Source organism: Physeter macrocephalus, chromosome 11 (genome assembly GCF_002837175.3).
Source record: "Physeter macrocephalus isolate SW-GA chromosome 11, ASM283717v5, whole genome shotgun sequence".
Lineage (NCBI taxonomy): Eukaryota > Metazoa > Chordata > Mammalia > Artiodactyla > Physeteridae > Physeter > Physeter macrocephalus.
The window spans coordinates 89733303-89760965 of NC_041224.1; the positions used below are offsets into that span (position 1 = coordinate 89733303).

A 27663-nucleotide genomic window follows, 5' to 3' on the forward strand; every position below is an offset into this window, starting at 1 on the left:
GGAGGTTGTCTCCAATTTCTCCTCCCCCGCTCTCCCCCCCGTCCCAGCCAAGATGTCTGACATGGAGGATGATTTCATGTGCGATGATGAGGAGGATTACGACCTGGTGAGGCGCAGGGAACAGAACTCTGGGGCTGGAGGTGGCTTCTGGCTTTAGGGGCCGTGGCGGCCGCGGCCTTTCCCCGTTGAACATGTGCTCCTTCCAGCCTCTCCCGGTGCAGTGACAGGACGAGTTTACCTCCTCCCCCTTCCCGCACCGGGCCCGGGCCCTGCCTCTCGAGCATGGGGGAAGGGAGGGTAAAGGAGGCAGCGAAGGGGGTCCCGAGCATTGCGCTCCAAGTCCGAGCGCCTCCTCGTTTTACCCCTGGCCTCCAGCGCCCGGTTCTCTATGCCTCCTCCCTCTTCCCTACCGCGCGAGCCGCCTTGGGGACCGTGCAGTGGTCTAGGCCCTGGCGATGCCCTTTCGGGCCCAGCATTCTCGGCCCCTCTTATTCACACTTGAATTGAGCGGGTGCGAAATGTTGGAAGAGGGGTCCGAAAACTAGGAGGCCTTACTGCTCCCAGGCCTGACAGCGAAAAGCCACTTGTGAGTCTCCTGGAAACAGAGCTTAATTAGTCTTGTCCAGGGTCCGTTTTGGTTTAAGGTAAAGGTGTAGTGGAGAACTGAGAGCAAGGCTAGCTTTAAAAAAGTAGTTTAACTACTTGTTTAAAGAGAAAAGCTGGTGAGGAGGTTTTGCTTTTTGTTTTTGTGGGGTTTCGCGGGTGGGGTGGTATAAGGGGATTGACACATTGGCTTTTATCTTGACTTAGAAATTTCCCAATATTCAAAGTTAAAAATATCAACAGTGTAGAGCTAAACGAATTTCTGTAGCTGAATGGTGATTTTTTTTTAAAGATTTAAGGTTTAATTTATGAACAGATTTACAGGTTTTTAAAAATTCATTAACATTTCAAGTTGATATTCAAAAACATTACCTGTGTGGGAACTAAGAAAGATTATCTGGACCAAGAATTAGCGTCAACTTGGCTTTGCTTTTTATTTGGGGGTGTTTTTGTGCATGGTTCTTGTATATTATGGTGATGCTGCATTATCGTAGAGTTATGAAATAGTTGCTTAGGGAAGTCTGTCTCATATTTTAAGTGCCAGAGAGTTCTAAGATATTAATATATCATTTTGAATTAGTGTAAATCTTTGTATAGTCGTTTCCAATTAATTTTTCCCTTTTAAAAGAAGGCATATATGCAAAAGGGAGAGGGAAATGCTTATTACCTGAAATTTATAGTAGAGGTGTTGATAATCCTTAAAGTTAAACGCAGAGTTTTGCTAATAGTTAAGATTTCTGCCTTACATTTTAGTTTCTTCAAATCAAGCCAGTTTTAGGCAGTGCCCTAAGTCCATTAAGAATATCCTACTTGTAATATTTTGTGCATTTTTATTTATTACATGTTTACTTATGTTACAGGTATTTTTTAACTACGGAAGTGTTTCTTTTAACTGTTTTAACTAGTGTTTTTACATGTTTGTACCTATCTCTTTTCTAAGCAGTAGTTTTTTGAATAAATGACTTATTAGCACTATGAGTGAGTCTCTAACGTAAGAATGACAATGAGAACCTTACTGTCCCATGAAGTACTCAGTTCATTTTTGCAAGGATTTTAATTAAATATACATGATTTAACTTGGCTATGTTTCTCCAGCCTTTGAGGGCCTTCAGTACATGTACAATATAAAATTGAACATGTAGTTTTAACCTTTTTTAAAAATTTCTTAACCAAAAAAAGTAAGATTTTACACGACCACACACAATTAAATAGTAATTTCCCACTCCAGCATTCTGTTAAATAGTCCTCCCCCCATATCTCTCTTACTTAGGTATCATATTAATTTATTTTTTACTTCCTTAGTTAATTTCCTTAAGCCACTATGTTTAAAAAAAAAGATTAAGAGGGCTGGTTGCCATTTCATGCTTACATGTTGCCAAAGGAAAAGTTGTTGTTTTTGTTTTTTAATAGTTATTTGCCTGGGTCTTTTCTGTTTTGTTTGTTTCTTAGAATTTAAAGAGTCAGAATTGACTTGCTGTTTTAGGGAAACTTCTTTTTTATTAAAAAATGTATTGTTTGTTGGAAAGTTTGCCGTCACCTCATTTTAGTCAAAATGTTAACAAGAGCCATGAGTATCCTAACTACAGATATATTCAGTATATATTTTATAAGTTGTTGATAAATTTTAATACCCTAAATCACTTCTTGTTCTTGCCCAATCTAGTAGAAATAGGTAGTTAGGATACCAGTGGAAAAAGTAAAAATTTGTTTCTAAAACTATACTGTTTTATCGAAAAAAGTAAATAATGATTTGTGCCCAAGAGCTAAACGAGAATTAAGTTGGTTAAAAAAAGAAGAAACAAACATGAAATTAATTCAATAGGCTTGACCTCTTATTTCTAAGATCTTTTTGACTTTTATTTGAGGCAGAAGCAGGCATTTTCTAAACATAGGAGTGAATGGAGTAGAAGACGGTACTGGTAAATGTCTTTTAATCCAATGGTAATTTTACAGATTTATATATGATAGTGTTAATAGTAACAATTAATAAGTAATAACTATAGTGCCATTCATTAAGTTAATAAGGCCCTTGATAGGTAAGTTAACTGTATTGTAATTCCACAGTTCAGCCATTCTAGCATGAAGTTGATTAGTACTTCTAATAATCTTTTAGAAAGGATTTAAGACAGACTGGTTTCATACCAAAAATTATTCTTTAGTAGTTCCTGTTATAGGTATTGTATATTTGAACTTAAATGTTATTATTAGAAAAAAAAGTGTTGAAAAGGTAGACTAATTCTACTTGGTTAGGTATATTACTGAAATGTGAGCCTCTTTATAGTCATCTAGTCAGGTTTATAGTTGTGATTTGTGAATAAATGTTTACTAGTATTGTTATTCTTGTCTTAATAAATAGCTGTTTTAATGCCCTAGAAGTTTACTTCTTTTTTTCTACTTTTTGGGGGGAGAGAGAAGAGTCTTAGCCATAGGATATCTTACAGAATCTCTTATTTGTCACAACTTTAACAAGATCAGACAAATGTCATGTATGTTATAAAGAACCTTAGAACATGGTTTAGCAAATTAAAATATAACACTTCCATTTTTTAAAAAGATTTTTGAATTGACATGAATAGAATATACACTTTGAAAAAGAAGTAGTAGATTAATATAGGACAGGGGCAAAAAATAGCTTCAGGGATTTGTGTGTTTAATATTAAGACATTCACTTGTCACTCATTGTACATATAAGGAACTTGGAGGTTATAGGTTATTTTATTCTGAGACTGTTGTCTCAGTCACTTACAAGCTTGACATACAAAATGTTGGGGATCTTTAAGAACAGATTTTCAAACAATATACTTTTTGTGGTCTGGGCCATTGTTTTTTATGCTGTACACACATTTGGAATTCTGCATGTAGTCTTCACAAAGATGAAGTTTGATTATACAATTGAGGCTTAAAAGAAACGTGACAGGGAATTCCCTGGCAGTCCAGTGGTTAGAACTTGGAGCTTTCTTTGCCGTGGGCCCAGGTTTGATCCCTGGTCGCGGAATTAAGATCCCACAAGCCGCTCAGAGTGGCCAAAAAAAAAAAAAAAAAAGACACGTTTAATTGTAAATAATTGGAAACACCCCCCCCCAAATTATCAATAGTACGGGAATACTATTAATATTAATAAGGTAATAATAGATAAATTATGATATATCCATGTGATGGAAAGTATGTCAGCATTTCAAACCATGCTTCTAAAGAATATCCAATGATATGAAAAACTTGATAAATTAGTCAGTACTCTTGGGTGTAAGGGAGGACAGGAATACATGTCACACTAGCTTAAACTAAAAAGAGTGTGTATTGGCTCACGTCACCAGGAAGTGTAAATATGGCTGGATTCATGGCTCAGATAATGATGCTGGGTCTTTTTCTGTTTCTGTCTCTCTTCCTGGGCTGCTTTCCTCACTGTATTGGCTTAATTGCCTTCACATTATATCACAAGATCTTGTGATATAATGTGTTATCTTCCTAGTATTCTAACCCCGAAGGCAAAAGAGTCCTCCTTGCTAGCTCTAACAGTGAAACCCTAGGAAGAACTTTTATTGATTCACCTTAGGCCTGCATCGCCCTCTTTGAACCGCTCAGTCACTGTAGAGAGGGAGGATAGGTTGCTTGCCCTGCCCTGTGGGAGGAGCACTATAATTGAAAACCCTCACCTAGGAGAGGAAGAGTCAATCACCATTGCTGTGCACATAGTGAACACATGTCCACTATAAATATGTAATCCATATTATGATTTTATTGGGTGGGGCTAAAATTTATTTTGCTGGGTGGGAAAAATATAGAAAAAATGGAAAATATGAAAAGTGTCAGGAAGATTAAAATGTGTTTATTTCTTGCAAACCTTTCACAGTGAACCTGCATTTTATTGCTGGGGGGAGAGGGGATGGTTTACAGGGTACAAACGATGAACAGAAATCTTACTTTGATCTGGGCGAGGGTGGGGGGGTGGGCTCCAAACAGTGATTTTTGTCATTGCTCAAAATTTTTTAGAGTTCTTCAGAACCTGAAGCATCTAGCTTTTTAAAATAGGTAATACATGCACACGGTTCAAAAACATAAAATGTTAAAATAAAATTTCCATTTTCCCTATTTGCCCAGTTCCCATTCCTCCCCATAGGTAACCAAATACACATTTTTATCCCACTCCCCTTTTTTAAACCAAGGTGTAGCATATTATATATATTGTTCTATACTTGGTTTTTTAATTTATCTTGGAGATTATTCCATAGAACTATGCACAGAGATTACTTATTTCTTTTTATAGCTGCATTGATTGAGTGGATGTACCATACTTTATTTAACCAGTTCTCTATTGATGAGAATTTGGCCTGTTTCCTTTTGTTGTTGTAAACAGTGTGCAGCTTCTTTTTTTTTTTTTTTTAAACTTGAGCTATAGCCAAGTTTTCTCCATTTTATAGTTGTCAAAAATTGTGTGAGTTGGGTTTGATAAATAAGTTGGGCCCTCAAACTGGATGATGCTGTTTTAGGTTGGAAACATCTAACCTAAGAATTTCAGAAGTGTTACTTAATAATCCATGTCAGTATAATTGGAATAATTTACCAGTAATTTACCACCTCTTAAGTTACTACTTTAAAGAACATTGGTTTGAAATATAAGTTTAGGTGTATTTTCAAAAAGGCCTGTTACATTACCTCATAGGTGTATCCTATATAATGAAATTAGAGAGGTTCAGACAAGGATAACTAATGATAAGGATGTCATTATAAGATCTCCCATAAGTAATGAGAGACAGCTCTTATGTACTAACAATGAGATAAATTTTTTCACCCCTAATGTAAATCTGTAAAGTATGAATATCCAACAGAATAAATTTGTACTTGTGTACTATGTCCCAAAATGAACACATGGATCTCAGCAAGAATTAGAGATCAACCCCCATAATTGACAGGAGAGGAACTGAAACATCCAGTGTAAGTGACTTACCTAAAGTTATGTGACAAATTAGTGGCCGAGTCAAAACTAGAGCCCAAGTCTAATGACTTTAATGATGTCTTGTTGGAAAATTTAATTTGAAGACTGAAAGTTTAGGACAGATATAAGAATGTTCTGATTTATACCATAGACAAATTAGGATCCATTACCTTGAGTAAAATTTTTAAAAGTTCGGTCAATTTTATGAATGGCTAAACCACAGTTGGCTACCTAGGACTTGGATTAAATCTCATCCTTAAGGATAATGAGACTTTGCCCTAGATGCCCAACATCTAGTATAGCTGTCTAAACATGGTCAAGGCTTGGGAAGCATTGTTAATGGTGAGTCTTGTTTTCCTAGAACACATTTCTTAAGACCTCTATTGGCAGGAGACACATGTACATGAACTATGAAACTGATCCTGTTCAGCAGTGGCTACTTTCCAACATAAGAGTCAAAATTGTCCCTCCCTATTGTGTGTTGTGTTATTTTGGAACATTCACCCACTTTTCATTTCAAGTAAGCGAACACTTATTGAGCATTTTGTAATATACCAGGCTCTGGGGATACCAAGATGAGTAAAAGTAAGTTCTTGCTTTTGAGCAGCTCATGGTGAGGGGAGAGGGGAGGTGGGAACAGCAAACACACAAGACTCCGTCTTAGAGACATGCATGTCATGTAGAAGGATGACTGAGGAGAAAATTTATTTTGCTAAGAAGAGTTGGAGAAAGAATCACAAGGTAAGCCTTGATGAATACCTTTCTCAGGAGTGTTAGGGGTGGGGAGCATCATAGGAGAAAAGTGGAAAGTTTGTTGGAAGGGGCGGTAGATTAGAATTCCTAGCAGAGACCAGTGTATGCCAAAGCAGAGATTTTGAAGTGCATGGCATATTTGGGGGGAAGAAAGAATAGATTTGGTTGGTGTAGATGGGTACGTAATTGCTTTGGGAAGATGTCAGGACATGAGTTATTATGTAAGTGGGTTGGAACTATTATGAACTTTAGTGGATTTTTTAAAATCCCTTTAACACTGTTCAAGTGCTTGCTTTTTCATATATTGCTTAAATTCTTTTTTTTAAGCATTCTTAATATGTAGGTTAAAATTTCAATTTCTCTTTTAAAAACATTTCATTTATACTTTTATAAATTATAGTTATCACCTCTTCATCTGACATAAGGGAATTCAGTTAGCAATATTTATTTAATACTTTTCCTATATTCCCTATTTTGACTAATGGTACTGTGTGTACCAAGTCAGCAGTAGTCTTTAGAGATAACTTTTCCCCTTTCTTGTGCCCATATGATGTGTCCTTTTTATTTTACATCCTTCACATTGCATATATTTATTCTATCCCCTTCTTCTTCTCCCTGGTTCTACTACTTGGATCAGACCTTCATCATGTCTTGGCCAGACTGTTGTAAGAGTATCCAGTGGGCTACTTCATTACTACCAGAATGCTCTTCCTAAAACACAAGTCTAATTCCCTATAAAACATTTTAGTGCATCTCCATTTGATCTTAACTCCTTGCTAGACTTGTAGAGTTCTACTGTCTGATCCAGTTTATCTCTTATCAGCTCTACACACATCCTGTGTTTCAGCCCAATCAGACTATTGATGGTTCTTTCAAATATGCAATGCCATTTCAAGCTTCCATGCTTTTGCATAGTTAATTGTTTTATTTCCGGTGCCTTTTCTCATCCCTGGGAACTTCTATTCCTACTTTTAGACCTGGTTCAGGTAACTTTTCCCTCTTCTAACTCATTCAAGAGTAGTTGATTACTCCTCTTCTGAGCTGCCACTGTACCTAGTATGTGTCTCTGTTACTGCTTTTATTGTGTTATATTGGTGTTTCATTTGCATATCTGGCTCAGACCATGAATAACTTTAGGGGAAAGACAATTTGCATTTGTTGAGCAACATTTAATTGCTGGTTTATACTAAAGATCATTATCATTGAGTATAAATAATATATATAAATAATATATAATAGATATTTCACACAAAAGAATTATTCTAAAGACTTCTCAAAATATCTTCAGTGTAAAAATCATGCCAGTGAAGTAAGTGAATAGTTTGCCGTAGCGTAGTTTGTATTGATGGTGTGATTCACTGAGCTGCAAATGACAGGTTAGTGATGTCACAGAGGCTGCAACATGGTGTTGCAGATCATAACACGGGACTGCCTAATTATAAGAAGCCAATCAGTAACGTATCAGCTGTGCCAATTCTCATGTATTTATACATTTCAGCAGTAACATTTAAGAATTGAATTGCAATTATGCAAAAAATATTATATATTTCACTTCTTAACCCATGTAATATGAAAAACCAAAAGAACATATTCAGAAAATGCTGAGGGCTGGATTAAGTCTTATCTTAATTGTAGTGATTTGGGGGAGTTATATAGAAGTTAGAAATATCATTAGCTGGAGCCAGTCAGTTCCCAGTAGTTGCAGGTAGTCAGTCTTGTACTACAAGAGGCATTCAGACATGGTAGGAAATGTAAAGGTTCCTGCCTTCAACAATGTTATAATCAGTTCAGTAATTTCCAGTAATTGAAGTTAACCTTCTGGCAACTCCGTGTCCTACTCATGTGTGCCTCTCAGCTTCTACTTACCTCTTATCCTGGTCAGTTTTTTTGTCCTAATCCATTATGGGCTAAGAAACCAAAAATAAATGGGCTTTGAGTAAGAGTCCAGATTCTTAGACTTGGTGATAGATGTAAATCAAAGATATTTTGCTTCCAAGTTCAGGGGTGCATTCTGAAGGTTTGGGTTGCAGAAAAGTCATTTTCTGGTTCTAGCTATTCCCACATATTATTGAACAGTTACTAGAGAATAACTGAGAAGAACTGATTTCCAAAGGTGAGAGTAGGTTTTATAGCTATGATTCTTTACTCCAAGTCTTCCCTGAGGAGGTGACGCTTAAGCTGTAATGACATGCAGTGGTTAATGGGATGAAGAGAGGTAGAAAGGAAAAGGAATGGCATGTAAAGGTGAGAACAAGTTTGGCAATTTGTGAGGTAAGGCCAGGGTGGCTGCAGCAAAGTGAATGAGGGAGAGCTTGACAGGAGATATGGTTGGGTGCATAATTGAGTCACATTTTGGTGATTTTTGAACTTGATTTTAAGAGCAATGGGAAACCATTTTTGAGAAGAGGAATGAGATAATTTACATTTTATGAAGATTATTCTGGCTGCTTACACTAAGAAGACTGGAATTTGAAAGTTAAAAAGGAGAATGGGAAGGTTATAGTCTGTGGAGAGATGAAAGTGTCATGGTAGACTAGGGTGGTGGTGGGGGTGGTGGGGGAGGAGTGGATGGACTGGGGATTCATGTTCAAGGTAGAATCAGTAAGGACTTTTTATGTTCCGGCAGTATGATTGCTTTTAGTTGTTTAGCTACCTCCCGTTACAGTTTCATGTCTGCTGTTATCTTTTCCCCTTTCTTGTTTAGTTCAGCATGCAAACTCCCATTTATCTTTCACAACCTGGCTCAGAAGCCATTACTCTCTTAACATGATTTGATGTATACACTTGGATTGTTCATTATTTATTAATTGCTTTTTTAGTTTAATCAGTTTTATTGTAGTCAAACCTAAATTACAGGGTTAGGAAGTGAATGAGTGATTATGAACTTTACGCACTACTCAGAATTTTTTTTTTTTTTTTTTTTTTGCGGTACGTGGGCCTGTCACTGTTGCGACCTCTCCCGCTGCAGAGCACAGGCTCCGGACGCACAGGCCCAGTGGCCATGGCTCCTGGGCCCGGCCGGTCTGGGGCACGTGGGATCCTCCCGGACCGGGGCACGAACCCGCGTCCCCTGCATCGGCAGGCGGACTCTCAACCACTGCGCCACCAGGGAAGCCCCACTACTCAGAATTTGATCCCAACTCTAGGAGAAGTGTTCCAGAGGATTATCATATGTTGAGCATAACTGAATTCCTGATCTTACATTTGTGAGACAGTGCCAGTGCTTCACAGGAAGTATCTTTACACAAGGAAATAATTATCCTCCAGAGGGCGCACATTACAAGGCCATTGTGGTCAGCTAAAACTGATTCTATACTAAGATCAAACACCTCCCTCCATCTACTGGTCATAGGAAAAATTCGTCTTGTGTTTACATATTTTTGAGCTTTCTAACACTACACTCATGTACCTTTTTTCTTTCATGTGCCTTTATGAGACAATACAAAATTTCTCATTAGTATCTGCAAAAAAAGTTTACCTGTACTTGGATTTAGAAATAGCTGTTCTTTTCCTGTTTACTTTCAGGCACAATTCTGAATTTGGCATAAACTTGTCCTTTGTAATGACTCGTAGCTAAAGGAAATAATCTTCTCTCTTCCTAAAATAATAGTTTTTACTACACTAATTTATATATATTTTATAATCCTTATCATTAAATTGAATATCATATCCTGGAACTATTTTAAACTCGTTTATACTGCTCCACAAAATTGTGTACTCCAATTTTTCTTTGTGCTTTATTGTTCCATAACTAGGAACTGAATTTATGTGATGAAAAGTCACATAAAACTATATAAATAAATTTTGTTTTATTTATTTTGATTTGTTATAAGACTAAAGTATGTTAATATAACTAAACAGCTGTTGAGTAATGTGGAATGCACATAAAGCAAATATTCTTATAAACATATAGTTATATTTAGTAATAGACTACTCTGCTATATATAGATTACCATCCTAGGTAGTTAGGCCATGTTAGAATAATGAAATTTAGACTTAGGGAGTAGCAAAAACTAGATTATGGAACTAAAGATGAATAGTTAACATTTACATAATAATTAATATTTACATTGATTTTTCTCAGGTTCCATTATCAACAAAAGGTTAACCACTACAGAATTGAAGATCATAACCAATATTTCTTTACAATTTGCTTTTGTGTTGATTCTGTGGAAATCGTAGTTTTGACCTGAAGGAAAGAAATGATTCTACAGTAGTTCAAGACCCCCAGTGGTTGCCTGAAACCAAGGACAGTACTAAACCATATATGCTATGTTTTTTCCTATACATACATACCTGTAATATAGTTTAATTTATAAATTAGGCACAGTAGTAGATTAACAAGAATAATAAAATAGAACAATTATAACAGTATACTGTAATAAAAGTTGTACAAATGTGGTCTCTGTCCTTAATCAACTCCTTCAACTTTGCCAGAAATGTGTCAATGACTTCTTCATTAACAGATGTAGCCTCTCCAGTAATTTTTATATTTTTCAGTCCAAACCTGTTCCTGAAACTATGCAACCATCCCTTACTTGCAGTAAATGGCTTGGTGTCACTCATTTCAGGGAATCCTTTGCTGAAGTCTTTGTATAGGCTCAATATTTTCTGGCATAATACATTACCATCAGTCAGAACATGTTTTCTGTTCATGTCCTTCACCCACAAATTTAATGCCTTTTTCATCTTAACAAAGTACTTTTCACACACTGTGGCCGTAACTTCTGCAACAGCAAAGCTAGCACAAATTTCTTTTTTCCTCCACAATTTCATGGTTAGAAGATTCGTTCTTACCATGGATCTTAGCAACCTCAACATACATTTTTTTTCTTTTCCTTAAGTTGAGAACTTTCACCATTTCGATTAAAAGAAGCACTTTAGGGCTTCCCTGGTGGCGCAGTGGTTGAGAATCCGCCTGCCGTTGCAGGGGACACAGGTTCATGCCCCGGTCTGGGAAGATCCCACATGCCGCAGAGTGGCTGGGCCCGTGAGCCATGGCCGCTGAGCCTGTGCGTCCGGAGCCTGTACTCCGCAATGGGAGAGGCCACAACAGTGAGAGGCCCGCGTACCACAAAAAAAAAAAAGAAGCACTTTAGGGCCTCTCTTTGGCATATGTGAATTTCTACCATCACTACTTTTGAGCTTTGGGGCCATTATTAAGTACAGTAAGGGTAACTTGAACACAAGCATTGTGATACCACAGTAGTGGATCTGATAACTGAGCCCACTGTTAAGTGACTCACAGGTGGGATATGCTGGACAAAGGGATGATTCACATTCAGGGTGGAACAGAGAGAGATGGCAAGAGATGTCTTCGTGCTACTCAGAATGACTCATAATTTAAAACTTACGAATTGTTTATTTCTGGAATTTTCCAATTTCCATACCTCAATTGATGGAGCAACTGAAACTATAGAAAGTGAAACCACGGATAAGGAGGGACTACTGTATTCTGCTATCCACTTGATTTTGGGTTTTCCCCTTGTTATTTAAATAATGGTTAAATATCAATAGGATTTCACCTATGTAATTAAATTGTTTTGTTTTTTATAAATGTGTGGATTTTCTCTTAACAGTATTCACATTTTAGCAATGTGTGAGTTTCTTTTCTTTTTTTCCTTCATTTTAATATCTCTTTCTAACACACAGGAATACTCTGAAGATAGTAACTCTGAGCCAAATGTGGATTTGGAAAATCAGTACTATAATTCCAAAGCATTAAAAGAAGATGACCCAAAAGCAGCATTAAGCAGTTTCCAAAAGGTTCATATTTTTTCTGGCTGATTCTGTGTCTTATATTTTTCTAAATGATGTCTTAAATTAAGTAAATTCCAAGTGATTTTATCTCAGTAATATGTTTGGATACTTAGTGATAATCCTGTAAAATAAGTTTGCATTATGCAACAAAAGCAAATATTTCAAAAGGGCTATCCTTTTGTTTTTTCCAATCAGGTTATCTATAGAGCAGGGCCATTGTCCTGAAAAGCTAGTATGGTTCTGGCAGAAAGAGAATCAACATGCTGGTCAATAGTTATTATCCCTGCAATGGTGTTCCTTTGTCTTTTGGTGACAAATCACACAGGTGTGGTTTCATTACTAAATAGTGTGATTTCTTTACTATTGATAAACTTTTGGGTTATTCTTACCAGTGGATTATTCAGAGGAATAAAAAGTACTTCTGGGATTGTATAATCAAGAAGTAGTTCTTATTTAATCTTTTGATGACGAAACTTCAAAATAAGCTCACTTATCCTTAAGTAAGCATTTTAAGTCTGGTTTCTTTTCTTAAGCCTATTAAAAATGACATTGAGGGCTTCCCTGGTGGCGCAGTGGTTGAGAGTCTGCCTGCCGATGCAGGGGGTTGAGAGTCCGCCTGCCGATGCAGGAAAGGCGGGTTCGTGCCCCGGTCCAGGAGGATCCCACATGCCATGGAGCGGCTAAGCCCGTGAGCCATGGCCGCTGAGCCTGCGCGTCCGGAGCCTGTGCCCTGCAACGGGAAAGGCCACAACAGTGAGAGGCCCGCGTACCACAAAAAAAAAAAAAAAAAAAAAAAAAATGACATTGAGAAGTAGAGTTCTTGGGGCAGTGTTTTTCATGCATATAATATAAAATTAGTTTACAACTTAGATATTGAGTGTCATTAGAAAATAACAGTATTAAATTATACTGGAAGTTTCTTCTTTTTTTTAGGTTTTGGAACTTGAAGGTGAAAAAGGAGAATGGGGATTTAAAGCACTGAAACAAATGATTAAGATTAACTTCAAGTTGGTAAGATTTGTTTTGAGAAGAATTAAACTGTTAATGAAATTCTGTACTTAAAAACCTCATGGCAACAAAATGTCATTATATCTACTTCTCTAAAATAATTCTGTTGATATGTTTCCATATTTAGCCTACTTTTCATTTGTGACTACAGTAGTACTAAATTTTAAAAATTTTGCATAGGATACAAAGTTTTCTGTTTAAGAAAACTTATCTTTTCGATACATGGGCAGTATTTAGCTGCATTATTAATAGAATGACTTTTCGTTGCCAAGCTAGCTCAGTCAGTAGAGCATGAGACTCTTAATAGAGTGACTTTTCAACAAACTATTAGTGTTTATTTCGGAGTTCTGAGGTTCTACTTTTTATTACAAAACGTTCCTCTTCCACTGATTAGGGCCAAAACCTTCATGGCTCCTCTCTTTGTCTGTCACCCCACAAATAATCCATTGGTAAATCCAGGTGTCTTTATATATCTTCAGAATACATTCAGTATATTTTATAATTTATAGGGCTATGGAAGCATCAGGTGTCTCAGGGGATGGAGATTTTGATTGAACAATTACGGTGACGTTACGGGTCCATGTTCAACTCCTAAGATTCTGTGATTTGAAATAATACCGAGACCCTATAGAAATCTACTATTTTAACATACTAGCAGTTGTTTAGTTTTTGAGCCCATTTAAATGTATGCCACCCGTAGGATTTGATTTTACCATTTTACCTTGAGCCAAGATGGGAAGCAAGTGAAAGGAGAGGATTATTTGTATTTTGTGTTCTTTTGCCTACCTTCCTTCTCTACCTTTTATTTGCTGTAGTAGCATCTCTGAATAAGTTGTGGTTTACAAGAGTAGTTTCAGCTTCCATCCCTGCCGCCTTGTTTTTGAGTTAGATTCAGAGTTGGACTCATGTTTCTGTTTAGTCCTCTTGGGCAATAAAAAGTTGGAAAGGTTTGTTGTCAGCTGCTCTGTGCGTTCACCACAAATAAAAACCAGTAAACCTAATCGTCCCTCGATCTTTAATTACAGTAACATAATTTTTGAAAAATTACCTTTAAAGTTATTGTGGCATAAGGAAATGAAGTCAAAACTAACTTTTTGCTAAAATCCTATTTCAGTATCAAGATATGATCTCAAAGTTGGGACAGTCATATTTCTGATTTCCATTTTGCTAGGAGATATGTTCTATAACTTGGGTTTTAGTGGCTCATTGAGAGGGTGTTACCTATTATTTACCCCCATGTGGTGCTGCTATACTTGGAAACAAAAGTAGTTTGATGTATATTGCTAAAGCTTTTCTCATTGTTCTATCTGTTTTTTCTCACCTACCCCTACTAGTTTTCTTTATTGTAATTCACTTGCTTAGAACGTTTCAGGGAGTCTTCTCATGTTTTTCTTTTCTTGTCCATGCTATATACCAGGGCAGAACATAGTCATAAGCAGAAAAATTACAGTGTCATCAGTTTATTCTTCACCCTAATAAATTTACATGTTCTGTTATTCAAGAAAAAAAGCATTGTATCTGCCATTGCTCCACCTCTGTGATTAAAAGTATATTGTTAATCCCAATAAAAAGAGGGATTAACAGCACTTGGAGATCGTGGGGACTGTGGATGCAGGTTATAAGGTTAGACTCATAAGTTGACTTATATGATATGCTCTGAGGGATGATAGACCCTCTGCCAAAATATTTAAGTGCTGGAAATTTCACTAATAGTCCTTTATTTCCTCAGATCTTTCATGTTTCCTGGAATAACCACAGTAATGCAAATAGTCCTGCAAGGAATAGCAACAGTAGCTACATCTGCTATTGAGTAGAGCCTTAGGTGGGAGGACTTTTCCCCTTTTTAGGGGTTGGGAGGACTTTTCTTGATAGTGGGATGAGTACCTGGGCTTGAAGAGATTCTTTCACTTCACATTTTAATATAAGAACCTGCCAATAATAGGGAGAGAAGAAATACATAACTATTGTTAGAGAGCTTCCTGATGAAGGGGTAAATTTTTAGGAAAGAATATTTGAAAAGTAGGACTTATTTCTATCTTTTGGTCTATGAATATTTTAGTAGTTTTTGTGATTTAAATAAATGTGCTTGTTGTGCCGTGAGGAACAATATCTGAAATTTGGAAAATCTATAAGTGGTACTTTTTCAAAGCCTAATTTCAAAAATTTGATTCATTTACTGAGTAATCTAGTAATTTCAAATTTAAGCTAAAATGTTTATAATGTTTCCATCATATAGTTTGTCTATTATTGAAAAACTTATTTTTCAATTAGCTAGTAATATGTACTATAATCTTAATCATGTATATATATCTTAGTAAATAAATATGTACCTAGTAATGCATTTTTCTTCCCTCACAGACAAACTTTCCAGAAATGATGAACAGATATAAACAACTATTGACCTATATTCGGAGTGCGGTCACAAGAAATTATTCTGAAAAATCCATTAATTCTATTCTTGATTATATCTCCACTTCTAAGCAGGTTAGATTCTGTTTTTCCCTCTTAGTACTTATCAATATATTTACTATTTAAACTAAGGGCTTTGTTTTTTTGTTTTTAAGGCCTAGAGGTTTTATTTAAGCAGTTATGCTCGTTTTAATTTTTAGTGTGCTTTAAAAATAATGTGTATTTTATTCTTGATTACAGTACTAATTGTATAATATTAAAAGATTATAACCCTAGCTTAAAATCTTTAAATATCATCTTCAGATACTAACAATCTGCACATAACTTTTGCAGGCTTATATTAGACTCCCATACAGTTACTATCACAGTTCCTTCTAATAAACTTCATCAGCACTTCAGCTAGCCACCCTGAGCTGTTAATACTTAACAGTGAGTCATAGGTGGTTTGTGTAGATTTGATTAGATAAAGATCCTTGTGAGGAGAACCTGTACTCAAATCGGTCAGTAATTGGCATTACTCATTAGGTGTTCAATTCAATAAGTGCTACTATTACAAAGAATAGGTGGATGATGGATGATGAAAATACAGTGGGTATGGGGAATGATAGTGCTTTCATTATTCTAGTCTTTGATTATTAAGAAAAGCAATGATTATTTTATTGCTAAGGTAATTTTTAATTGGACTGTTTGTTTATATTCTTTTAAGCGACATAGTCCTAAGTTTCAGCTTTCTTATGCTATGATATTTGAGCACAAGAAGTATTTTCTATATCACTTAGCATTTCTTAGAACATTTGATAACTCTTCGTACTCAAAAAATGTTCATCTCAGAATCACCGTCTTTCATTCTGCCTTTTCTGCTAGATGTTGTTTTTATTTCTTGAGGCAGTTTATTTTTACTATTTATATCTAAAATATATGTAATGGAAATAGAGGAAGATAAACTTATGTTCAGAACATTAACACTTAATGACACTAATTCTAGAGTTCTTAAATATCAGGGGGCTTTTCTTAAGTGGAAAAATATTTTCTGAGTTTTACAAACAAGTGTTATCAAAACATTTTTTTGTACATTATTCATAAATGGTATGCCAGATATTGGGGGAGGGGGATTAAGTGATTTAAAACTTTTAAGATTGTGTGTTGCTTCATGCTATTATATGTAAGCTTTTTGTCTTTTTGAACGTAAGTATAGATATTGGTTGGGCAACCCTTGACTTACTGTGCGATCAGCAGTCGTGAATAAATAGGCAACCTTTTCTGAAAGTATCAAGCTTTCCTGTTTTCATGGCCCTCTTACCTCTTGATCCTGTTAAGTAGAGACCTAGAGGATCAGGTATTCAAACAGAGGTAGAGCCAGAAGCGGGGGGAGGGGGACAGAGGAGCTTATCATAATGCAAAACAAACAGCAATTTCCATTAAAAAAGTCAGACTTATGAACTGATGGTGTTAGACTCAGCTAAAATTGTGCTAGACTTTTCCCTCCACTCAACTCCAACAGTTTACCAGTAACTTAAAAGCTTGTAGTCCAGTTAATTGATTAGTGACATTTATAGAAGAATTTTTGAGGGAAGAGGCTTATTCTTTGTTTCTTTAACAACTTACTTAGTGTTTGCCATATAGTAGGCACCAAATAAGAGTTGAGTGCATAAGATATGCACTATTAATAATAAACAGCACAACTAGTTCTATGTGCATGTCATTTACTTTGCCAATATAGAACAAGTTATTAGATTGAAAAGGACAAATCTATACTACTAGAGCATTAGACATTTTCTGGGTTTTTTTTTTTTTTTAACGCATAAAAACACATCTTGGCACTTTTTGTAAATTTGGTCTGTACTTTGCTAAGGTTTTGTTAATTTTGTGGACTGTCACAGACATTCAATAAGATACAGATAGTGTATCTTATGTATATTAAAGTTCAAAGATGCACTTTTAGTTTGCTCAAATTAACTTTATTAACAGGTACAAATTTGCTGTTTACAATTATAGAATTCTGATTTTTTATGTCAGATGGATTTACTGCAGGAATTCTATGAAACAACACTGGAAGCTTTGAAAGATGCTAAGAATGACAGACTGTGGTTTAAGACAAATACAAAGGTAACAATTATAATTACATTTTTTTCTTTTGAAGAGTGGGCGGGTATCCTTGATAAACTCTATGGAGATGCACCTTCTGTTGAAATCTTTTAATTTTAATAAGTTTATTTTTTTACAGCTGGGGAAATTATATTTAGAACGAGAGGAATATGGAAAACTTCAAAAAATTTTACGCCAGTTACATCAGTCCTGCCAGGTAGCATTCTTTTATTTTTTCTTAATATTTCTTCATAATAAAAAGGCATAAGAAAAAATTGTATTTGAAACATTGTTTAGGGATGTTTTTATTCAAGCATCATTGCAAAAATAAAATTTGGGAAATAAGTTACCAGAAAGCTAATTTTTTCTGAGAATTACATTTCTTCCTCCGAGTCCTAATTTCAGTCCTTATCTTTGTAGAATGAGGCATAGGTATCAATAAATGAACAGACCAGTCATTAATACTAAGAATAAGCCTTTCATATTTAATTTGTACCCTATGAAAATTGGAAAGGATATTATAGACATACATCATAAAGATATTTTATATTCTAGTTTTCATGTGTGAATCCTCTGTAACACCACTGTCCCATAGAACTTCATGTGGTGTTAGAAACATTCTGTATCTGTGCTCTCCAATATGGTAGCATCAGATACATGTCATCAAGCACTTGAAACGTGACTAGTGAGATGAAGGTACTGAGTTTTTAATTTAATTTAAATTTGGATAACCATGTGGTCTGGACAGTACACCTGTATAACTTTCTAAATGTGAGCTGTAATTTTGTATTTCCTTTTTTGTCTTGATCAATAAGTTACTTGATATTAGTTTAAATATTATATAGAAATACTGTTTTAAATATTTTTATGCTCTTTCAATGCCATGTACTCTTATTTTAATTATATGTTATTTCTGTGAATGGGTAAAAAGTTAATCAGAAAAGTGTTCTAAATCATCTGCAGATATTTTCATTTAATAATTTTACCTTTGTTTTTAGTTTTTAAAAACAGGAAAATGTTTTATATTTCATAATAGGTTTGGTTTATAAGGCAGATCAGTCATTTATGGATTGTTTCTTATCTATACCTTCTTAAGGAAAGCTTAGTCTGATACATAATCAGCTGTGTGTTCACTTCCACATGAAATGAAAATGGTTGAGAAGGCATTTCTAATTTTAAAAAGTCTTACAATATATACATAAGGAATATGAAAAAGCCCTCTGGAGAAGTTTTTGCTTGGTTTATTTCAGAACATAAAGAAAATGCCATCTGGATTGTAAATAACATTAAAGCATAGAGAGATGCATAATAATCTGAATGTATAGATTGTCTTACATATCATATTTTTTAGTCTGGTTGTGACTCATTAGTGAATAACAAATAAAGGTAAGTTTTAAGTTGGAAGACCAAATAAATAATAAATTTTGGCTTTGTGTATGTCAGTGCTTGATATTATGATTATCTGACTGTTGACCATATTCTGTTTTTCATGGCCTGTGTTTTGTGGGCTGTTGGTCATCTTTCAAAGTTGAACTCAAAACTCCCCACCTTTGTTATTCCTTTGACATCCCCCAAGAGAATTAGTCCTTTGTCTTCCATTCTTGGCACTTGGTTCATACTTAACTAGAGTTGTTATCATTTATATTATAATTTATCTGTTGACAGATTGGTCTTCTAGATTGTGAACTTTCTGAGATCAGGGACATTGGCTTCTTTAAATTTGTATTTCCCCAAGGTAGACCCCGTACCTGGCACTAGGAAGGCACTTGGGAAGTGCTTTTGATTGAATCAGTGGATCTAAAGTAGTTGTGAAGATTTGGAGAAGACCATTCATAATCTCCTAGATAAAACAAAACATTGCAACTTTTATAGATAAAAAAATACCTCTGGCCATGTTTTTCCTATTGAATGACTAGAAAATACAATAGGCTTTTCCTATTGAATGACTAGAAAATACAAAAATGACTAGAAAATGGGTTCCTTTTTGGCCATTGAAGGTCCTGTTCTTAGTAATCTAGGTCCCAATTGAAATTTTTAATGCATTTTCCCACAGAATTAGTATTATAAGTGTAAGGTTCTCAGGGTAACTCAAGTAAAAATCACTAGGTTGACTCTGAATTCTGTCTTGACTAAATGTTCATTATTTGCTTTCCTAGACTGATGATGGAGAAGATGACCTGAAAAAAGGCACACAGTTATTAGAAATATATGCTTTGGAAATTCAAATGTACACGGCACAGAAAAATAACAAAAAACTTAAAGCACTCTATGAACAGTCACTTCACATCAAGTCTGCCATCCCTCATCCACTGATCATGGGAGTCATCAGAGGCAAGTTTGGTTTGGAAAGGGTGGGCAGTGTCATGGGAAGATATCAAGGTGTCCTTACATATGATTGAATGACTCCGAAGGTTGTTTGTTTTAGTGAAAATAAAAGGCAAAGTAGTGAAGTCAAAGAAATGATCTAGTCTTAGAAGGGAATTAGGATGAATCTTTGTCTTTGTAAAATTTATATCAGTAAAGATATTATTAACAAAAAATTCACCATCAGAAGTTCTATTGTTGAATTGTAATGATATATATATAATTACTTTCTTTTTTAATGATTTATTTATTTTTTATTGAATTATAGTTGAGTTACAATGTGTTAATTTCTGCTGTACAGCAAAGTGACTCAGTTATATATATATATATATATACATTCTTTTTTATATTCTTTTCCATTATGATTTATAACAGGATATTGAATATATTGTGCTGTGCTGTACAATAGAACCTTGTTATTTATCCATTCTATATGTAATAGTTTTCTGTTAACCCCTAACTTCCAGTCCATTCCTCCTTCCCCCCTCCCCCTTGGCAATCACAAGTCTGTTCTCTATGTCTGTGAGTCTGTTTCTGTTCTGTAGATATGTTCATTTGTGGCTTTATTTTATATGAGTGATATCATATGGGATTTGTCTTTCTCTTTCTGACTTACTTCACTTAGTATGATAATCTCTAGTTGCATCCATGTTGCTGCAAATGGCATTATTTCGTTCTTTTTTATGTCCAAGTAGTATTCCATTGTGTATATGTACCACATCTTCTTTATCCATTCATCTGTCGATGAACATTTAAGTTGTTTCCATGTCTTGGCTGCTGTGAACATAGGGATACATGTATCTTTTTGAATTATAAGTTTCTCTGGATATATGCCCAGGAGTGGGATTGCTGGATCATATATGGTAATTCTATTTTTAGTTTTCTGAGGAACCTGCATACTATTTTCCATAGTGACTGCACCAACTTAACATTCCCACCAACAGTGTAGGAGGGTTCTTCCCTTTCCTCCACACCCTGTCCAGCATTTGCTATTTGTAGATTTTTTAATTATGGCCATTCTGATTGGTGTGAGGTGGTAGCTCATTGTAGTTTTGATAAAATTACTTTCTACTTCAACTGAGAATAAAGATTTGCAAATGCTTGTTTGGCTGATGTTTAATGAAGAGCTTGCTTTTAAGAATTGAAGTATGTGCCCTTTACACACTACAGGAGCTAGTAGTCTTCAAGATATAGAATTAAAAGACTGGAAGCACTGAAATAGTTTTCATTTGATTTTTATAAAGTGTTCAGTCTTGTTATTACAGAACTGAAAATGTCTTCTTTTCTCCTGTTTTATTCTTTACAGAATGTGGTGGTAAAATGCACTTGAGAGAAGGTGAATTTGAAAAGGCACACACTGATTTTTTTGAAGCCTTCAAGAATTATGATGAATCGGGAAGTCCAAGACGAACCACTTGCTTAAAATATTTGGTCTTAGCAAATATGCTAATGAAATCGGGAATAAATCCATTTGACTCACAGGAGGTATGTTTGTGCTCTAATTCTTCATTTCTATCAACTATCTCTTGTGAAAATAAATGTATTCTTTCTTTGTACATACACAGTTAATTCTTCTTCTTTTTTTTAACTGTTTAGGCCAAACCTTACAAAAATGATCCAGAAATTCTAGCAATGACGAATTTAGTAAGGTAAGCTTTAATATTTCAGTTAAGGTAAATTACCTTAAAGCAGGGAATAAATAGGAGAGAGGAGAGAACTTTTCAGAATTCAGTTAATACTCAATGTTTGCTCTCTTGTATTTTGGCTTGAAGTATACCAAGGTTTATGAAATTTTTGAAGTCATTTATTTTATTGTTAGTCATGAGATTTTATAAGTATTCATTATCTGTATGAGTGTGTGCACACACTGTTTTTCAGTAGAAAGCTGTAGAGGTTTTAAAACAATTTCACAATGTTACAGTTTCTACCTGCCTTAATCCAAAATGAAATTATGAATTGGTCTACATTAGTAAAGAATTTTCAGTAAGACAGTTTCTTTACTTCTATATTTTCTTAATTGACAAGATTAAAAATCACTTTAAATAAATTTGCCTCAGCTAAATTTCTGACGTAAGGAGCAGCAGAGGTGTCATACTGGTAAGAAATCTAAGGATTTATTGTTGCCTTTTGTGGTGAAAGATATGACTAATTATAGCTAATGACTAAAAAACCTGCCATAATCAATTAATATTAAACAAAATTAAAATGAAACCAAGCAAAGAGCCTAGAAAAGACCTGTTTTTGTAAAAGAAATCAATGAGCAAGAAAAATTTTCCTCTGGGCCAGGAATAGATGGAGCCTAGGCTTTAATGGGCTTTCTTTATAGAAAACTGAGGAACTTACTTGGTTTCAAGTCCATTGTTTAGATTGTACGGCTGAGTACCAAGACAGGAAGAATGTAGTTAGGGACATGGGGCAAGGTTGGGTTTTTTTGTTTGTTTTCAGATGCATGTAGGTAATTTAGATGACCAGACATTGTCTTAATAGTCTTTTTTTAATTTAAAAAAGTACTGTTAGGCTATAAATTATGAGTCACCTACATATAAATTTTATATACTTGGAGAGAATAGCTTATTTCATAATAGTGTTTAAGCTTCTATGTAAAATGTCCTCATTTACTTTGTTTTTATTTGGCTATGACTTTTACAAGTTACTAGGCTTTTTGTTTGTTTGAAACCTTAATTTTAGCTGTAAAAAATACGAAAGATTTTATTTTAAGGGGACTACGAATGGTTAGGGGATTAAAAACCTAAACTGCAACATTAAAAAATCAGTTTCTTTTTTATTGTTTACTTCTTTAGTTTATCTTAATATATATTTGTTAAATTAAGTTGATTTTAGTTATGAAAGGAGGCTTCTCCATCTTTATTTCAAATAGTTTATTCTACCTACATTTGGCCACATTAAGAGATTATTCGTTTAGAGGTTAGCTTCATAATACTTTAAAAAAATGTTTATTATGTTAAATTGCTAAGCAACAGTTTAACTTTTAAAACTCTTAAACAAATATTGAACCTACATTTGGCCACATTAAGAGATTATTCGTTTAGAGGTTAGCTTCATAATACTTTAAAAAAATGTTTATTATGTTAAATTGCTAAGCAACAGTTTAACTTTTAAAACTCTTAAATATTGAGGGAAAGTTTTGCCCTAGACATTAATATTTTGTTCATATTAAATTGGTTAAATGCTTTAAATGGATTAAAGTACTGACTTATCAGACCTTTAAAAAGTAATGGCTGTATTTGTATATTTATTATGTCTTACAATATACTCTAGTGAAGCCTCTGTATTGGAACTCTAAAACTTATTTTAATGATGAATTTTGAAAGAAGTGGCCTGTGGTGTCCCACATTTTGTGTAAGATTTTTTTTTTAAGCCACTTAAATAGTGGAAGAATGTCTTTTGGTTAAAATATATGTGTGTGCAAGTGTTTTCACTATTTGAATATATCCTCCTATAGTATTATATATTACAATAATATATTTGGGGTAGGTAAGAAAAGTAATGCTTCCTAATTTTATCTTCCTAGTCAGTTGCCAGCAGACTAGAGGAAAATAATTCCTGTTGAAGCACTTGAATCACCTGTCCCTAACATGAAGTTACATTGCGACCCAACAGATGGAAGCACAGCAGAGGGCGTGCAGAATGGCTGATGATATGTCTTACATATAAAGCAGACAGTGGTGCCATATCCAGAAGGTTGGCTTCTTCCTTCTCAGCACCTTTAGCAATCCCCATAGTGCCTCCGAGAGTACATAGTAGACATCTCAGAGAATCATGAATGTAAATCAGCCTTTGGCCTTCTGCAGCAGTGTCCATCACTCTCTACTTTGTGTGTGTATGCCATTTGGCACTAATTATCTGCCACCAATGTTTCTGCTGTATAGCTCAGTGGAATTTTAAGGCTAGAGATAATTGAGAATCAAATGTTCCCTTTAAGAAGTTTTGGCAGTTGCTGGTACCTTTCTAGAAGATAAAAATTAGGAAGCTGCATTTCTGAATAACCTTCAGAGAGGATATACTGTCTTATATCCAAACTCCTCCATACAGTAGTATGCATGAAACCTGGTTTCTTAGGGATTAAACAATGCACAATTTAACTTAAAAGCATCAAGCATTGAACAGTTATTAAACTGTTGTCAATTCTTAACAATACCAAGATTTAGAGATTTTAATTAGCTATGTATAAATATAATATTATAACCCCAGAAGATATAATTTATCTTTCCTTTATAAAACCAAAAGCATTAAAAAGGAAATTCATTTTATTTTCAGAAGGATACATGTGTGTTTAATTTCAATTTCCATGACAGAAACTATAATATAATTTAGATTTTTGCATATAAAAATTGAGAAATAGGCTCTTTGGATTGTATGATTTAATATATGACTTCTTCATGTTTGACAAAATTTATGCATTTCTTTTTCTGTTAGTGCCTATCAGAATAATGACATCACTGAATTTGAAAAGATTCTAAAAACAAATCACAGCAACATCATGGATGATCCTTTCATAAGGGAACACATTGAAGGTATATTCTTTCTGCTGAAATTGTTACTTTCTTTGTCACTGTCAAACAGTACTTCTTAATGGAGCTACATGGAATTAATCTGTTTTTCTTCTGTTTACTGCAAAATATAGAAATGTTTCTAAATGCTGTCATGGAATGGAATATTCCTTAAAATTATAAAGCTATTTTAAAGAAATCACTAGCCAATTTCGTTTATTAATGTAATCAAGTTCTTATATGATGTCCATTTCATTTAAGGTGGCTGTCCCTTTTACCTTCTTATTCTAATTTAGATATTGTTGCATGTTTATTACTGATGTTGAAGTTCAAAGTTAATTTTTAGGATTTATTTTTGACAACAAAAGTTTTGAAAACAGCCTGCTATTGATAATGCTGAGATGCGCTTACTTTGAAAAGGTAGGATAACAGTGTACCAACAAACATATGAGATTTTTAATAAGTTCTGGTTAACAAAGATAAAAGTCGTCTCTTTGTTCTGGAACCACTTATACCTCCAGTGTTCCTACCTGTTATGGAGCTATTTGAGGGTTTTTAATAACCATTTGGAACAACTTATTCAAATACTTAAATTCCAGATGCATTAAGAAAATCCAAAGATTAGAAGTAATGTTCTTTTGTTCCTCACCTTCCTTTCTCTTTCATTCAACAGACATTAAGTTCTTATTTGAACTTAGAACGATACTATATTTTGTGGGCATAGAAAAATGTAGAAGTCTCGTGCATGAACTCCTATGTATTTTTTTTAAAGGACACTTACATGAAAAATTAGGGACAATTGTAAAATCATTGTATAAAATGTACTACTCTAGGTTTTTTGAGAGAGCATAAAATAAGGAACTTGGTGGGAACAAATTAGAGCTTGAAAGAGGAAACTGTAGAGGAAATGATGAGCAGTGAAGTATTATTGAGAAGACAAGAGGGTATTTTAAGTAGTATCACAACATGAGCAAAATCAGGGAGGTGGGAACAAGAAAAAATTATGTGAAAGACAGCCTTTAATCGTACTATGCATCTGTTGAACCCAGATGTTTTTAGACACAAATACCCTATGTTCTTGCTAGGAAGAAAGATGTATTTTGAGAAGATAAATGATATAGTTAATTAATGTAATTTAGAAGTACATAGTGATTCATAAAGATATACAAACTAGTAAATACAAATGTGTTATTTTAACTTTTTTCTTTCAGAGCTTTTGCGAAACATCAGAACACAAGTGCTTATAAAATTAATTAAGCCTTACACAAGAATACATATTCCTTTTATTTCTAAGGTACTTTTATTCATTGATTTTAATATTTATAATTTGTAGTTATAAATGCAGTATACCTATCTTCTATTTAAAAGAGCGATTCTTGTTAACATTTTGTAATACTACATTTTTAAAATACAGCATAACTTAAGTTTTTTCCTTTTAGTGTGAATTTTTCTGTTTTCCTGGCATAAATTGAGTTAAAAGAAAAGAGAAATAAGGAATCATTACATTTCATTTTAAAGATTCCTTCAGCCTCAGAGAAAATTATAGGAGGGAAAGTGGTTAAAATATATAATGGATGTATGGCTAACCCCAACCACAATAAAATTATAGCAGGGGTATACTTTTAAAGTTAACAAATTGGATTTTATCAGACCTGTGTTCTCGGAAGTATTTTGAACAGATAATGAAACTTGTTTTAAATTTTCTTTTTTAAGTGGTAGAAATGAATTTAAAATATTTAAGAATAATTATATAAAATCTTAAAGTCTTTCAAAAAGTTAATTGGTAGAATTATAATGAGTCTCTTGTCTTAGGAGTTAAACATAGATGTAGCTGATGTGGAGAGCTTGCTGGTGCAGTGCATATTGGATAAGTAAGTACTTGACTATTTTGTATCACAAAATGTTTAGGACATAAAATTTGAATAATGATGACAAAGGTAACAGTTGAATTCTTGATTTTTCATAAAACTCTCTGGCTATGCTTTTCTAGTAAAAGAGATATATGTGTGTGATGGCTTTTTATAAATGAATGTTCATATTAAGCACATGATCTTTGAAAAAGTTCTAAAAGACTTTTCAAAAGGTTTCTCATTCAGTATATGACCCATATACACCTAGAGAATTATTTAATGGATAGTATTATTTTGTTTTTAAAGTTTAAGGTGTGATATATAATAGTTTGGAAATTGTACCTTTCTTAAATGCAGTATGTTATTTAAAGCTTCACAAATTACATTTGCTCTTGATTAATTGGGTAAGTATATGCCTGTTGGTTCTTTCAATGAAATTGGTGAAAGGTAGCTGAAATCTGGTTTCTGTCTAAAGTTTGAATAAGGTAGTGAATGTTAAATTAATGCTGAACTCAACCATTCAGTGTAGGCAGCAGCTTTTTTCTTTTGCATGTATTGATATTTTATGAAGTCCAGAAGATATGTTTAGTGAAAATGGTTTGTAGACATGTCTTCTTTTATTTATTTATTTCCAGCACTATTCATGGCCGAATTGATCAAGTCAACCAACTCCTTGAATTGGATCATCAGAAGAGGGGTGGTGCCCGATATACTGCACTAGATAAATGGACCAACCAACTAAATTCTCTCAACCAGGCTGTAGTCAGTAAACTGGCTTAACAGAGAACAAGCTTTTACAGACATACTTAAGGCAACAGTGCAGAGATGTAACCCTTAAAAGAACTGGGAATGGCAAAACTACTGTCGGTTGATGTGTCCCGAAAATTATTGGAGTTATGGCAGAAGTGCTTTTTTTGATCAACTGGTTTGTGTTTTGCTGCTGCATTTATCCCAAGAAAAACAGCTTTAATCTCCAGAAGAAAACCAAAATGCCGTGGGATTTATGCTGTATTGACATCTTGCCCTAAAACATACAACATCATAGTAATTTGTCATGGGCAACATGACCAGAGAGAAGATTTTTGTCATGATTTTAAATACACTGACACGCTACTGTTGGTTAAATTTAAACATGTTTTACCTGCAGAAATTCTCTCACAAATAACCTGCAATAACTTGAAATGCATACCCTTTTGAACACTTCCTTTTCTCATGTATAAATTAAAATGTTTGCTGCATTTTGCAAAATGTCAGTTCTCCAAAAATGTGTCCGTATATTTCTGTACCTGCAGTGTAGTAAAGGTTTAGATGAAACCCCATAATTATAGTGGCATACTGTCACTTAGGTTTCAAGCAGCAAAATAAACAGTGCAGCTCAGAAATTGTA

The 27663-nt window shown here is 34.3% G+C and overlaps 1 protein-coding gene across 2 annotated transcripts; it reads left to right on the forward strand.

Annotated features, from left to right (window-relative positions):
- COPS2 (COP9 signalosome subunit 2) lies at positions 1–27663 on the forward strand. Of its 2 annotated transcripts, none has more exons than XM_007119620.3 (13): positions 1–106; positions 11942–12055; positions 12983–13060; positions 15416–15541; positions 17462–17572; positions 17691–17768; positions 19708–19882; positions 21222–21400; positions 21512–21564; positions 24353–24450; positions 25638–25720; positions 26239–26297; positions 26912–27663. In XM_007119620.3, exons 1-13 carry the CDS (start codon positions 53–55, stop codon positions 27054–27056), a joined length of 1353 nt encoding a protein of 450 aa, XP_007119682.1. In that variant the 5' UTR covers positions 1–52; the 3' UTR covers positions 27057–27663. The 2 variants fall into 2 exon arrangements, with proteins under 2 accessions (XP_007119682.1, XP_007119683.1); XM_007119621.4 differs by having other exon boundaries at positions 17483–17572.